Genomic DNA, 15746 nt, shown 5'->3' on the forward strand with positions numbered 1-15746 from the left:
GATGTTGACCTCTTCCTCTCTGATGGCTTCATCCACACCTCTGTCCACATTCAACCCAACAACCAGCAACAGTACCTGAATTTTGACAGATGTCATCCCTTTCACACCAAAAAATCCCTCCCATCTACCCTGGCCACCTGGGGACAGTGTATCTACACGGACAAAAACTTCCTTGCTCAGTATGCTGAGGGTCTTACCAAAGCCTTCACAGAGGCACTCTTCCCTAGACCTAGTCCACAAACAGATCTCCAGTACCATTTCCCCTCACACCCCCAATCCTCCCCTTTTATCATGCAGTGCCACTCTGGACTGGAAAGAGTGAACCGCATCCTTTGCCAGGGCGCTGATCACCTGAAATAAGAAACATCCTATCCAAGGTACTTACCATCCCTCCTAAAGTGGTATTCCATTGCCCACCCAACCTCCACAGCATCCTAGTCCATCCCTATGCCACTTCCTATTTCAACCCCTTGCCACAAGGATCATATCCCAGTGGAACACCCAGGTGCAAAACCTGCTCAATCCACCCACCCAGCACTTCCTATTCCAGTCCTGTCACAGGTTTATCCTACCTCATCAGGGATTGGGCCACCTGTGAAAGCAGCCATGTCATTTACAAGCTCTGCTGCAATCATTGCATGTCCTTTTTTATTGGTTTGACCACCAACCAGCTGTCCAAGAGCATGAACGGCCACTGCCAAACTGTGACCAAAGCAAAGTAGACCACGCTGTGGCACAACACACAGCTGAATATAACACACTTGACTTCAGTGCCTGCTTCACTACCTGAGCCAACTGGATCCTTCCCTCCACCACCAGATTTTCAGAACTTCGCAGATGGGAGTTAACCTTACAACACATTTTCCACTCCTGTAGTTATCCTGGCCTCAACCCACACCCTCCACCCAACAGTTTCCTCTACCTCTGTCCTATGACCTCTTCCCCATCCTCATATCCCACACTGTTTATTTGCATCTCTCTGCCATGCACCCACCTGTCTTCCCCCACTCTGTTCCTTTTTGCTCCAGTTTTCCCCCCCACTTCTCTGCCCCACAACCTCCTGACACTGCGCCTGTTGGTAGGCTAGTTCATGCATGCTCCACCAGACAGCATTCTTCCCTCTCCCCAACTATACATGTCCCCCTTTTACTGACAAAGGCTGTAGTCGAAAGCTTTATGTGAGTGTCTTTTAATTGTGTCTGTCTGCAACTTGACGTGTCTTCTTTAGGGTAAGCAACAATCTTTTCCTACATTGTTCATATTCCTATCTGGAGTTTCCAGTTTTTGACATATTTGTAAATGGACATATGCCACAGAAGTGCTTCTAGAGTTCTATCATTGTCATAAATAGCCCCTCCAGTCCCACTATGCTTGAGAAGCCAAACACAATGGTCTCATTCACAAATGTCAGTTTGTTACCAAAGCTCACCATGATTCCTATTGGTGTTTCTCTGGTCTGTGGTGCCATCTATCAGGTGGCTCTAGACAGGGAGGTGCATCAATGTATACTGCAGTGTGAGAATCCATCTTTGGCGGAAGTGTTAAATATTGCTCACTCTATCAAGGTATCTTGTGCCGTTGTTGATCAGATTGATGCTTGGTGTGACATCACCATAGTGGCTCCCGTTGCTGGTCTTCATGAGTTGGTTAGTTCTCACAGGGAGGGAAACGTAGCAGCCATGCAAATGTGGCCTCTGTGCAACAATGGAGAGTGACGTGTCAAACAACAACCACAGTAATGGCAGTAGTCTGCACTCCCATCTTGGCTACATTGTTTTGTGAAACATGACAGGGCCATGTATCCTAAGCTGTGGGCGACTTGCAACAACTGTAGGTAAAAAAAGGACATACAGTGTCTGTATGTCATTCCCAGCATCCTTCTGTGGACATGGACATTAACTGTGTGTCTCAATTACTTACGAATCATAACAAATTGCTTATTGAAGTACAACTGACAGACTAGAAACTCAGACTACAAGGTGGTTGTGAATGCTTTCTCTAAATTTCCATACATTATCCACTATCATTTGGTTACACCCATGGCTATGATTCAGGTCTTCTCCAATTTTTTTCCTTTTCAAATTTTGCCTTATAAGCTTGTGACGGACAATGGTCCATGGTTTGTGTCTCAGGCCTCTCATGATTTTTGCACTCATCAACATTTGTCAAATGACTGCTCCTCCTTTTCACCCCCAATCTAACGTTGAGGCAAAACATCTCATCTGCACATTCAAGGTTAAAATAAGGAAGCATGCCACAGATTCCTCTGTTAACATCTCGACAAGCTCCTTGAGTTCCTACAGGTTTGCACTGGTGGGGGTCAGAGTCTGACTGAAATGCTCCATAGTCGTCAGCCATGTACCCCCTGCATCTGCTCAAGTTGCCACACCAACACCTGTTGGCACAGCCCTCACCGCAGTTCACTTCTGGCTCCATAGTCTAAGCTTGGGGTTCTGCTGCTGCTGCTGTCCAAAGCGGATTCTGCCCACAACCTGCAGCTGCTGTGGCTGCTGCCTGTGTATGGTGTGCACACTGGTGGTGTGTCGCCACAGCCAGTTGTATCCTTGCATGATGGCAAGGGCCATAGGTTCACTGCCTCTGCCCTCAGCACCTGTCCTGGCCTTGTGGGGTATCCCAGCTGCGAGTATAGACCTGCCCTCACTACCTTGTGCCCTCCTCCAGTGTCCTACCCTTCCCCCCTCCCCTTCCATTTGCCTGCTGCTGGACCTTCCCAAGCACCTTTACAACCTTCAACACCAGTATACCCAGCACACCTGACTGAACAGCTGGCCCCTTCACTGTTGGCATAGTTCAACCAAGTCAAAGAATCAGATTCTGAGATGCTACCAGTGCTCTGGTTACCACTCCTCTCTGACAGTACTACAACTACATATAAAACTACATCTACATGATTATTCTGCAATTCACAATTAAGTACATGGCAGAGGTGAAATGACTGCCATGCATGTCCACAACCAAACCACTCCTGCCCTAAGCATTGGTTCAATCCTGGAATCTCCTTCTGCCACTGCCTTCATCATCTATGACATCCACCATAGAGACCATGCACATTTCAACAGCCAAGCCCACAGCAGTGAAGTACCCTTTCCCCATGGTGCAAAGGGTGCTGTAATCCTATACATAATACTTAGAAATGCACCAAGTCATCAGGCCACCAGTGCACTACACTTTGAACTTTCCACCAACTGCATTCATGTGGGCTGGCCATCAGAAGCTACCTGTGGTGGGATACCTGGACTGTGCACATCGCATAACATCTGTCATACCATCTACCAGAGCCCTCCTCTTTATAAGCTCAGTGAAGCGTGCCCTCACCCTCATATTGTGCCCATACTTACCGTCAGCAATTGCTTGCTACAGTACCTGGAATGTTACTGTGTTTGTGTCTATGTTCTCAAGTGTTGTTGGCTTGTATGTGGAAGAAAGATAAACTTTAGTTCGTTGTGATCATTGTACTGTTCATGTCTTCCAATATGATAAACATCCACATAGTCCCAAAGATACCACAGGCAGATAAAATCAAGGATTGTCACGTAAACATCTTGACAATACTGCTCATGTATCCATGTTGCTGACAAAATTAATGTACAAAAGAAGGGAAAAGTAAGTTGAAGATCAATTTAATGACAATCAGTTTGTCTTTAAGAAAGGTAAAGGCATCAGAGGAGAAGTGTTGATGTTATATTTCACAACCTCATTAATGGTTTCTTGCATGGTGTGCCTGGTTTTCCACAACTATATGCTTTGAATTGTGACGATTAATGAGAATTCTGGCAACATCATGTCATGTTTTTTGGAACAGATAATTACCCCATTCATGCTGCTGTCCAATCTTCTCTCATGACTTGCTGATGCGTGTGTCATGATATTTATTTTCCACAGTTTACTTCAACAATATTTTCTGTGGAAGCACATATTTTAAAATGCACTTGGACTGAGCCACCATTAAACTCTTTTATGCTGGTGGTCTCAAAAACTTCTTCAATTGTATTAAAAAATTCTCTTTCTTGTGTTTTCATAGTCTAGAATGTTGGACTTACTTGTTTATGGCACATGATATTTTGTCTCAAGTCTGGAGTGATATCATTTTTAGACCAAAAGTATGAGCTTCTGATCTAATCTTAAGGATTCAACAAGATGAATCAACTGTTTTATGTTTTTCAACATTTAAGCATATTTTACAGTTACATTTAAATATTTACACAATTTGTGTTTCACATTTACTTTGAGTCAAGTGCAGATGACTAGACACTTAAAAATGTATCAAGGTTTACTACTGCAAAACAACTTGAACATTACAATGTATGCATTGCTGAAGAAGTGCTACAACCTAATGAAATTTAATAAGTGATTTACCACAACTTGTATACACCTTACTAGACTGGAAGTAAAAAAGAAATGGATACACAGGTTACACATACAGGTGCAACAAATAGAAACATGGGTAATGAATAATTATACTCACCATGTAAGAAGCATCAATTACTTTTCAGAACAGATGAGATGAGATTCAGTGAGCTCCTTTTGAAGCAATTAGCTTGCAGATAGTCTCATGGGAGCAGAACTTTTGGAAAAATTGTTAAAAGGAGGCATCTGATACTGTCTCTGAGTTTGGGAAGAGTCAGAAATACTTTCTAAGCTCTTTTATCCAAATATGTATGGATTATAGGTAATTCTCCTTCTGGATGACTAATTACACTATTACGATATTGCAGTGCTGGTGTTATCCTAATAATGATGCACTGAGGCAACCACAGCCATTACTTAACACATCAGAGGAATTCGCAATTGTGAATAATGACTACCATCAGCTGTAGACTGGAATGACGACAATGAAAATTTGTGCCGGACTGGCACTCGAATTCACCTTTCCCCCTTATCAAGTGGTCACCTTACCATTTGGCTATTCGTGCACTACTCATGGCCAGACCCAAACTTCGATATGTCACCATACAAACTTCCATATGTTGTAGACATATGATTGATGATACATGGAAGTTTGTATGGTGACATACGGAAGTCTGGGTCTGCCCATGAGTCATGCACAGATAGCCAAATGGTAAAGAAATCCAGGTTTGAGTCCCGGTCCAGCAGAAATTTTCATTGTCATCATTCCATTCTACAACTGATGGTAGTCATTATTCACAACTGCAAATTCATCTAATGTCATTGCACTATTGGTCTTGCTCATTGGGTCTTACCATTTTGAGAGTACAATTTTGAACATCTTGCCGACCCAAGAATAAAAATATGAATGATGAAGCTCATCTTTCATTCATACAGAATGGAATGCACTATTGCTATGATAGTTCTTTGTTTTACAGGAGGGGGCAAATAATTTGGATAAAATCAGAAAAAAGAATCACTAGAGAACAACAATGATTCTAACAGTAAGCTGATCAATGGAGCTGGGCAAATGAGAAACTCCATTTCAAGTGACATGCTGACAATTCAGTTTCAATCGACCATTTTGTGAATCTTTATGGAGGTAGGTGGTGCAGTAGGTAAGACAATGGGTTAGTGTTTAGATAGAGGAGGGTTTAAACCACTGCTCTGCAATTAGGATGTCAGTTTTTCATATTTTACTTAAAATACTTCCTGTCGATGCCTGTACAGTTTCATAAAGAGAATATTATGGCTTCATTTATTCTATGCTTTTTGTGAATAAGCTGGCCCACATCTTTGCAAGAATAAGCTCTGTATCACTCTTCACACTTGATCTACTGGACAAGTGAAGTTGCCACTACCACTGTCAGCTCCTGCCATAAATAATAAAGGATGTTTCATGTGTGATGTAAATGTTGTGATCAGTGTTGCATGGGAACCAATACCGAGTAGGTGGGCTCTGAACACCATGTATGTTCTGGTCCATTTAATAAACTATGGCATGTAGGGTATTGGTTTTAGCCAAACTAGACAAGTTAGGAGTGGCCTCGGAAAGAATTCTGCAAAAACACTGGTGTGTCAGTGACATCTAGTCATACAACTGTGCAAAAACTCAAACCAAAAACTGACAAAGTAACAGTAGTGACATGACTGACCAATTTAGTTGCTTTTGCTTGAGATCAATACTGCAACTGGCTATTACAGTTTGTGCATGATGCAGTGGCTGAGTCTGAAATGCTCCTCTTTTTTGCTGATGCATTTCTGCATATCCCCCCATGAACCATGGACCTTGCCGTTGGTGGGGAGGCTTGCGTGCCTCAGCGATACAGATAGCCGTAACGTAGGTGCAACCACAATGGAGGGGTATCTGTTGAGAGGCCAGACAAACGTGTGGTTCCTAAAGAGGGGCAGCAGCCTTTTCAGTAGTTGCAGGAGCAACAGTCTGGATGATTGACTGATCTGGCCTTGTAACCATTACCAAAACGGCCTTGCTGTGCTGGTACTGTGAACGGCTGAAAGCAAGGGGAAACTATGGCCGTAATTTTTCCCAAGGGTATGCAGCTTTACTGTATGATTAAATGATGATGGCGTCCTCTTGGGTAAAATATTCCGGAGGTAAAATAGTCCCCCATTCGGATCTCCGGGCAGGGACTACTCAAGAGGATGTCGTTATCAGGAGAAAGAAAACTGGCGTTCTACAGATCGAAGCGTGGAATGTCAGATCCCTTAATCGGGCAGGTAGGTTAGAAAATTTAAAAAGGGAAATGGATAGGTTAAAGTTAGATAAACCAGATGGCAGTTATAAGAGACGAGGGACATGAAAGGGAAGCAGTGGTTGGGAAGGGAGTGAGACACTCCCCGATGTTATTCTATCTGTATATTGAGCAAGCAGTAAAGGAAACAAAAGAAAAATTTGGAGTAGGTATTAAAATGCATGGAGATGAAATAAAAACTTTGAGGTTCGCCGATGACATCGTAATTCTGTCAGAGACAGCAAAGGACTTGGAAGAGCAGTTGAATGGAATGGATAGTGCCTTGAAAGGAGGATATAAGATGAACATCAACAAAAGCAAAACGAGGATAATGGAATGTAGTCGAATTACGTCAGGTGATGTTGAGAGGATTAGATTAGGAAATGAGACACTTAAAGTAGTAAAGGAGTTTTGCTATTTGGCGAACAAAATAACTGATGATGGTTGAAGTAGAGAGGATATAAAATGTAGACTGGCAATGGCAAGGAAAGCGTTTCTGAAGAAGAGAAATTTGTTAACATCGAGTATAGATTTAAGTGTCAGGAAGTCATTTCTGAAAGTATTTGTATGGAGTGTAGCCATGTCTGGAAGTGAAACATGGACGATAAATAGTTTGGACAAGAAGAGAGTGGAGGCTTTCGAAATGTGGTGCTACAGAAGAATGCTGAAGATTAGATGGGTAGATCACATAACTAATGAGGAAGTATTGAATAGGATTGGGGAGAAGAGAAGTTTGTGGCACAACTTGACCAGAAGAAGGGATTGGTTGGTAGGACATGTTCTGAGGCATCAAGGGATCACCAATTTAGTATTGGAGGGCAGCGTAGAGGGTAAAAATCGTAGAGGGAGACTAAGAGATGACTACACTAAGCAGATTCAGAAGGATGTGGGTTGCAGAGGGTTCTGGGAGATGAAGAAGCTTGCACAGGATAGAGTAGCATGGAGAGCTGCATCAAACCAGTCTCAGGACTGAAGACCACAACAACAACTAGGGTATGTGAACTCACAGAATAATTGAGGTTGGAGTTTTGAAAATCCTCATCAGTCTCACTAAGAGATTGCACTATATGAGAACAGAGTGTGTGTACAATTAGCGGAACACAAATTACTGAACTCCACTTTTCCACATAACCATAAATTCTGATAGATATTTTAACAATATATAATAGCTTTTTTCAAGGAACTAATAAAATATTCATGGTTATATTATACAGGTCAATGCAATAGAGTACTTCATATTATAAAAATGATAGAGGTGTGTGCTTTGCAGTTAAAACAAGCTTACAATTATGCAAAAGTGTTGCCATGACAAATATATTATCATCTACATGACTGAAGGCAGTAACAAGTTGTCATGTAATTCCAGTGACATTATTTCTCTTATTTCATTACTAGCTTAGTACCTGGCACTGCCCAGGTATTTACTTATTATAATATTCTATCGGTCCACGTCCTCCCCCCTCCCCCCTCCTTCCTCAATCTGTGTCCATCTCCTCCTTCTTCCTTATTGCCTCTCCATCTTCTCCTCCCCCACTCCAATAGGAAGTTGGTGTTGATTACTGCCACACTATTTTTTTACAGATAGTAAGTAACATATGTAGCAAGTATGGTTGAGGTTTAGGAGAAGCATTTTACCCATAGCTTCAACCTTGTACACTTGTGTTACATATATTGAACATATATTTCACATAATTCACACATATTTCACATATATTTTTGGCAAATTTTGCTCTGCAGTTTTATTTTCATGCAGCTCAATGTTTATGACATCATATCTCCTGAATCATGTGTCACACAATGATATAATTTTACAGGTATATTCTGTAGTACATAAGAATATTGTTTGCTAAGTATGTAATGAAAAGAGTTAATAGTAGTGAATGAATAAATTAAAACATCATGCCTGATGTGACAGTTTTACTGCAAGAACAACAAAAATGTAGTTAGTGTCTGTAAGAAAATGTTTCAGAAAGGGTTGAAACTATGTGTAAAGTTTGTTGTAAGTGATTAAGTGTCCTCATTCTCATATAATGGATGAATAAAATCTGGGTATTTGTCTGTCATGGGATATACTTCTTTTGCATCTCCCACACCTACCCCTTTGATTGATATTTGATTCTTATCTCCACAAACTTCTCTCCAGACAGTAAATTTGGTTTAGATTGGTCCAATAGTTTTGGAGAAAAGGTGGGACACACATACATACATACATAAATGCGTATCAAAATAATCAGCAAACCAGTTGCATTAAAGAAATTTAATTTCTTAGCCAGTTTCAGGCACTTTGTGCCCTTCTTCAGAAGGTTATACTTATTGTTTCATTTGTGAGTGTCAACAGTAAGTTGCATATAGCAAAATTCCATGGTCATATGGTTCATAGTGCCTGTGCAGAAATGGTAACTATTTTTGTACAGGCATTATAAGCCATCTGACCATGGCATTTTTCTGTATGCACCTTACTGTTAATACTCACATGCAATGCAATGAGTATAACCTTCTGAAGAAGGGCACTAAGTGCCCAAAACGAATTAAGAAATTTAATTTCTTTTATGCAACTTGTTGCTGATTATTTTGATACGTACAACTACAGTTGCTGGGGATGAATAAAACACTGTATGTGCCCACATAAATTTTTGTAATATGTATGAATTGCAGAATATTTATTAACTTAAATTCTTCATTTAGAAACTGCATTACTAGTGATTTTGATAATGATAGAACAACAAAAACTTATTTATATAAAGGAAAACAATAAATACTTACTTTTTGATGCTCTCCCCTAATGATGCAATGTACCCTATAGCATTCTGAACACTTTGTGTCACTTCCTGAATGGCCTGCAGCCTTTCCTTCAGGCTCTTCTTCTCCTCCTAGATTTTATTAGTTTGATATTAGTGCATGAACTATAAAAGAATATGAAGTGGTATCTAAAAGTTCCCAAAACTTCAATTTTGTGTGAAAACACATTACACCGAAATGCCTCATCCAGCTTGACTCATCGTGACAAGTGTCAGACAGGTGAGTGATTTGGTTAGATGTTCATGAGCATACCTCAATTGCTATTTTTTTGTGATCTTGTAGTTTTGTGATGGCTGACCTGAAAGAGTAGTGTGTCCATTTGATGTTTTGTTTCAAACTAGGGAAGACTGCTGCGGAAGTGGGCCCAATTTTGAAGCAGGATTTTAGAGACAACACTTTAAATCAGGCTGGACTTACATCTCATACAAGCATTTCAAAAATGATTGATGATGATGACCATTCTGGTTAGTCAGCAACTGGCATCACAGCAGAAAATGTTCATACAATGAGGGATATGATTCTGTTAGATATTAGACAGAGCATCCATCAACTCTGCAACACCTTGTGAATATGTAGTTCAAAAACAAGATGAAAACTGCCACCTGCTGTGCTCACCAGAAGTAGCTTTGTGTAATGTCTTCCTCTTTCCCAACATACAAAGATATTTGAAGCAGGTAAAGATTTGATACAGTGGAAGAGATTCAAGTGGAATCATAGAGAGTAAAAAAAAATACCCTAACAAGGAAGAATTCCAAGACATGCTTCAAAAGAACAAGTGACAAAAACATTGGGATCAATGCATTTACTTCTGAAGGGACTACTTCAAAGGTGATACTACAGAATAAGACCTATGTAAGAAACAATGATTTCAATTTATTTATTTCAGAAGCATTTGGATACCACCTCACACAGACACACACAAAAATATCCATTACTTAGATAAGAAACATTCTTCTTCAGAACTACTGTTATTAACTAGCACTGTTAGGAATCTTCATCAACAGAAAAAATAACTTGGCATTTTTTGCTGTATTTTTCAGTGAGTTTATTCCACTAAGTGAGATTACAAGTTACTCTTTGGAGTCCAAATCATTTCCCACTCAAAAATTTCACTGTATGTAAAAGCAGGTGGATATCAGAGCATGCCAATCTGATGAACAAGTTGAATATTTCAACAACTCATACTTCAAACCCACATTTCTACGTACTACATTGAAATATTAAGGCACTGGTACACTTAAAGTCATCTACATTATTTAAAACTTTCTCTTAAGGTCCTGGGGCAAGATCACATCAAATTCTTTTGCCATGTGTTGGTGATGACTCTGATCTACAGTTTTTATGGACTATAATACTTGCTCTCACTAAAACACAACGAGGTGAGGGTACCACTGGCATATCACACTCAGCATACTCTCTTCATTCAAATTATATTGTACACATTTAATTTGAACTTAGAATGTTGGTTACTACAAGTCCAGAAACTGCCTCAAAGTTTTTCGAGTTGGATGTTACACTTTTCAAGAGGCAGCAAAATGGCACTCAAAAACCTATAATTTCACTGAATGCATTGTAAACAATATTGAATGTTTGTGATGGGCACACACTTTAATAAGTAATATTAATATAACAGTGGATTTGACTTTCTAATCTACTCTGCACATCACAATCTTTTTCATCCCATATCAGAATTCTGTATGTATTACATGGGATCTGAAAGTATATCCTCCTATGAAGGATACAAGGTATTAAAAGATTACATTTATGTTAGTCACTCACTTTTTTGACAGATATATGTCAGAGCTCAATAAGTTTAATTACTGTTCATTTATATGTGTAATATATACCTTATCTTTGTCATCTTCTTCATCATCATCATCCCCAAGTGGCTCTTCATCTTCATCATGTACTGTCCAACTGCCAGTCAGTGACATGACCTAAAACGTTAAGATTACTTAAAATTGCTGTGCTACAGGATAAGCATCAGGAAACTAAAAAAAAAGAAAAGTTGTATATTTATCTTGGAAGAAAATTCCTAGGAGAATAAACTGTTTTATAAGTCTCTACTTATTGCTATATGAATTATTAATGATACATAATCTGTACAAAATGAACTTATGAAGGGGATTATGACCACTACTGAAGCAGTCTTGATATTTCAGATAAATTGGAATAACAGTGCAGAAAATTCTGTTAAGCATTTTAGGTTTTGGTAAGTATGATGTTACTATGGATGAGATTTGTACCAATCATCAAACTCCCGAGTCAAAACAAAGGCCAATGAGATTCCAGTAAAAAGAATGAAGACCATTTCAATGTCTGCATTGGTTACATGCATTGTTCCTGATATTCCCTGTGTATAATATTAGACTTGTTGGACACATCTAGTACCCTATCAGGAACACATTTTTCTACATTATTATTAGATCAACAGAAACTGACTGAAAAATTATAAAGATTAATACGCAAGAATGTGTTCTTCTATTACGACACTGCTCCAGTTCACAGAGCAAAAGTCACACTGATAAAACTCCACCATGTATTATCTGAATCATTTCATCATTCTCTTTACTCTCCTGATTTAACCTCAAATCATTTCATCTGATTTCGCAATTTAATTTTGTTTGTTTGTTTGTGGGACACTATTTGTCTTATTATAATTCCTCATCAACAAGTGTTGCAAACTGAGGTCAACAAACTTTGAGTAAAGGTCATCTTGACAGACAAATTGAGGATAAAAATCCATGTCTGGAAATGTCATCTAATGATGCTACAGGGCACTGAAGATAAAGGGACAATGCCTGTCACTAGCCCAGTTCTTCAGCAGCAAATGAGATTTTTGCTGTATCGAGGCTTAAAACTTGCATTGTCAGCAACCAACATCACATGAGCGCTTTGAAGATGCCTAATGCACAGAGGACAATTTTCTGGAAGACAGATGGCCATGCTCTGACCAGTTGTAGGCCAAGTGCCACTAGAGGCTGTGGGCCACTTAGACCTATTCTCTTCTGCAAGACAAAAACAAGCCCAGCAGTTACCTAGCACTGAGTGGTATTTAAGGCAGCAGTTGGGCCAAACTAGAGCACTTCACTCCAAATGAGTTTTCCCGGGCCAGGCACCAATTCTGCAAGGATCTCTTAATCAGGATTCTCACTCAAGAAATACCTCCACAACATCGCTGCCATGCAGCATTTCCTGGCATCTCAGGTAATGATCAGCAGAACACTTTCTTTTTGGCGTATGAAGGCCCATAATCATGTATTTCAACTAAATTCAGAAGCAGAACCTAGTGCTCTTGAGTGTGACAAGTTGCACACAGCACTCCATGGAGTTGCTAATCAATAAGTTGAAGACCACTTTGTCTCTCAACTGCACATGGCAGGATCCCATCAAAAGTTTTTTAGTTGTCATAAAATCTAAGGACAATAATACAGACCATGAATTGCACACCTTCAGAGTTTATCTCATAATTACTATTTTCAATGCAGTAAACTTGAGTGCAATCAATTGTATGCTGCTTCCTTGATTAGAGACAGAATTTTAGAGTGTGCCCTAGATGACAGTCTTAGAAGTGATCTCTTGAAATCTAAAGACTCATCTCTAGAAATTTCCCATCACCTGGGCATTCAAATGCTGCCTTTAGTGCTCAGTTACTCTCCAGGAATACTCACAAATCTTTGCAGTTCAAACAAAGCATTGTTCTCAAACCTAGTTATGGACTTCTGCCAGATCGGACTTACGAAGTACAGGCAAAGACAAGAAACCCTGGCACTGTCTCCAACAGCTTCCTGCCTGCAGGTAATGTTTTATCAATTATCAGTGACACCAAGGCCATTACCAGGGTACAATGTGCACTTCTTGTGGGAAATCTGGACCTAGGGGCAAAGTATGTCAATCATCTCTGAAGGTGTCAGCATGGACCCCTTGGACATGGGGCAGAGAATACGGATGAACTGTACCCAGACACAGCATGTATTCCATCAGGTACCCACACTTTATAGAAAGTCCCTCATTAACTGTCAAAATCAATAAAGTACCAATCTCCTTGAAGATATATACGAGGTCTGCTGTGACTGTTACCAATTGAGAGTCATATTACAGTGTCATCTATCCTCCCCTCCAGCCCTTTGATACTCCAATGTGAAGTTATAGCAACAACCTTAAAAAATTAATGGATAATTTATTGCCCAAGCACAGTATTCGTCACACAACAACATGGCAATGATTTTAGTGGCGGATGCCCTGAGAGCTGTCAGTTTCTTAGGCACGGACCTTTTTAATGCACTTGGATTAGAAATTCATGACTTCACCCCTCAATCAGCTCCTTAGGTACAGATCTGTACGTCAAAGAATTTTTTTTCAAAATTCATCTCCATATTTTCACAACACTCTTTGGGTGTTAGATACCTTGGAGCCCTTGGGGCCCTTTTTCCATTGACAATATCAAAGTTTCTTAAGGCTGAAAACCTTCTGTTTTGCACTCTGGGATAAGTTTCAGGGGGAATTACAGTATGTACAAGATGAGGTCACCCTCATTCCAGTCCTGAACTGCCAGTGGGCCATGCCCAATGTCATTGTTAAAAAATCAAATGCCACCTTACACATTTGTGGAGATTTCAAGATAACCATCAATGCCCAGTCAACTGCTGATGTGTACCTGATACCTTAGTTAGGGGACATCATGGTCCCTCTGGAGGGCAGAAAAGTGTTAGAAAAAATTGACCTGAGGGATGCACACTTCCAACTGTCATTGGATGAAGAATTCTGACATAGCCTAGTCACCAGCATTCTCTTCGGATTGTTCCAGAACAACAGACTTCTCTTTGGTACAGCCAGCAACCCTGCCATATTTCAGCAGTATCATGAGCATTTAACTTGTGATGTAATGGGGTTAGCAAATTATTTAGATGACAACTAGGATGCTCTGTTCACAGGTGTCCAAAAAGACACTCTAAAATGCAAAAACGACAAGTGCTGTTTCTTTGCTAGTCAAGCTGAAATTCTCACACACATTTTCAGTTTATCCAGTGAAACCCCCCCCCCCCCCCCCCCTCTCACATGCCTCAGTACATAGAGGCAGTACAAAAACTTCCAGTTCCTAGCAATACTAGCTAGTTACAATCAGCATTGGGACAATTGAATTACTACTGAAAATTTATTCCCCATGCTTCAGCCATTGCTGAACCACTACACCAACAACTGAAGAAAAGCCACCACTGGCAATGGACTCAGGTGTGTAAAAGCTTTTAGAGACTTAAAATTGGTCCTTCCCCACCCCTCAGGCCTAACGGCATATGACTCTGCCACACTGTCAGTAGATGTGTCAGATTATGGAGTGGGGACAGTTCTGCACCATGTGACTGATGGGGTGGAACACTCAATCACTTTTGATTTCAAAACCTTCACCACTGCTCAGAAAAATTAGAGCCAGATTGAGAAAGAAGCCTTAGCCATCATTTTTTTACATTATTACATGTATGGTAGGTATCATTCACTGACCACAAACCTTTGTCATCTGTTCAAGCCTTCAGCCAACATTCCCACAAAAACTGCATGCTGCCTTTATTGGTGGCCACTGTACCTGTCAAACCATAATTAAGATATTCACTTCACTCTATAACACAACATGCAAATGCAGGTCTCTTTTCCCACAGATCTTGGTTCAGGGTCCAGTGTTCAAAAAGGATCGCAAAGTGTGCTTTCATCTGAATATCACTGCAGAACAAGGTGTGGCCAATCTCCACTGGATGTAAAACCTGTTGCATGGCACACTACAAAGGACCCAACCCTTAGCAAGATCCTCGACCTGGTATGCCACGGTTGGCACCAGACTGCAAACAGATCTGTGAACTGGAGGTCGAGGTCTACTGGTACCATTGGAACAAGCTCTCAACACTGAAAGACATGTCGCTGCTGCAAGTGGTCATCCCTGCACTTCTCCAGAAGCACATTTTGTCACTTTTGCATATCAGGCAATGGGGCATGGTGCTCAATATTTATCTGGTCTGCCACTGTTCTATTGGTGTGGCATGGATACTGCTATTAATCAAATGGTATTACCTTGAACCTGCCAAAGCTAGCAGGCCACCCCTCCACACAGTTTTCTTCCTTGATCAGACTCTTCCAGTCTACGGTCCAGGCTTTATTTGGATTTTTTGGGACCTTTCTTAGGCCACACTTGACTCATTGAGGGAGACAAGGGCAGTGGGTTCCAATATGTTTCTCATATGTCTGTCACATAAACTAGCCAAACTATTCAAACCTTATCTTGCATTTTTTTTTTTTTTC

General features: G+C 40.4%; 1 protein-coding gene across 2 annotated transcripts in view; it reads right to left on the minus strand.

The window, feature by feature from the left end:
- The window catches only part of LOC126272264 (multiple C2 and transmembrane domain-containing protein), a 1046785-nt gene that overhangs the window by 27312 nt on the left and 1003727 nt on the right, over positions 1–15746 (minus strand). For both annotated transcript variants that reach the window (XM_049974999.1, XM_049975001.1), the window contains 2 exons: positions 11306–11395; positions 9423–9529 (listed from right to left, as the gene is read on the minus strand). In XM_049974999.1, coding sequence (XP_049830956.1) covers positions 9423–9529; positions 11306–11395 — 197 coding nt within the window. The remainder of the gene's footprint in view (positions 1–9422; positions 9530–11305; positions 11396–15746) is intronic.

This window comes from Schistocerca gregaria, chromosome 5 (genome assembly GCF_023897955.1).
Source record: "Schistocerca gregaria isolate iqSchGreg1 chromosome 5, iqSchGreg1.2, whole genome shotgun sequence".
NCBI lineage: Eukaryota > Metazoa > Arthropoda > Insecta > Orthoptera > Acrididae > Schistocerca > Schistocerca gregaria.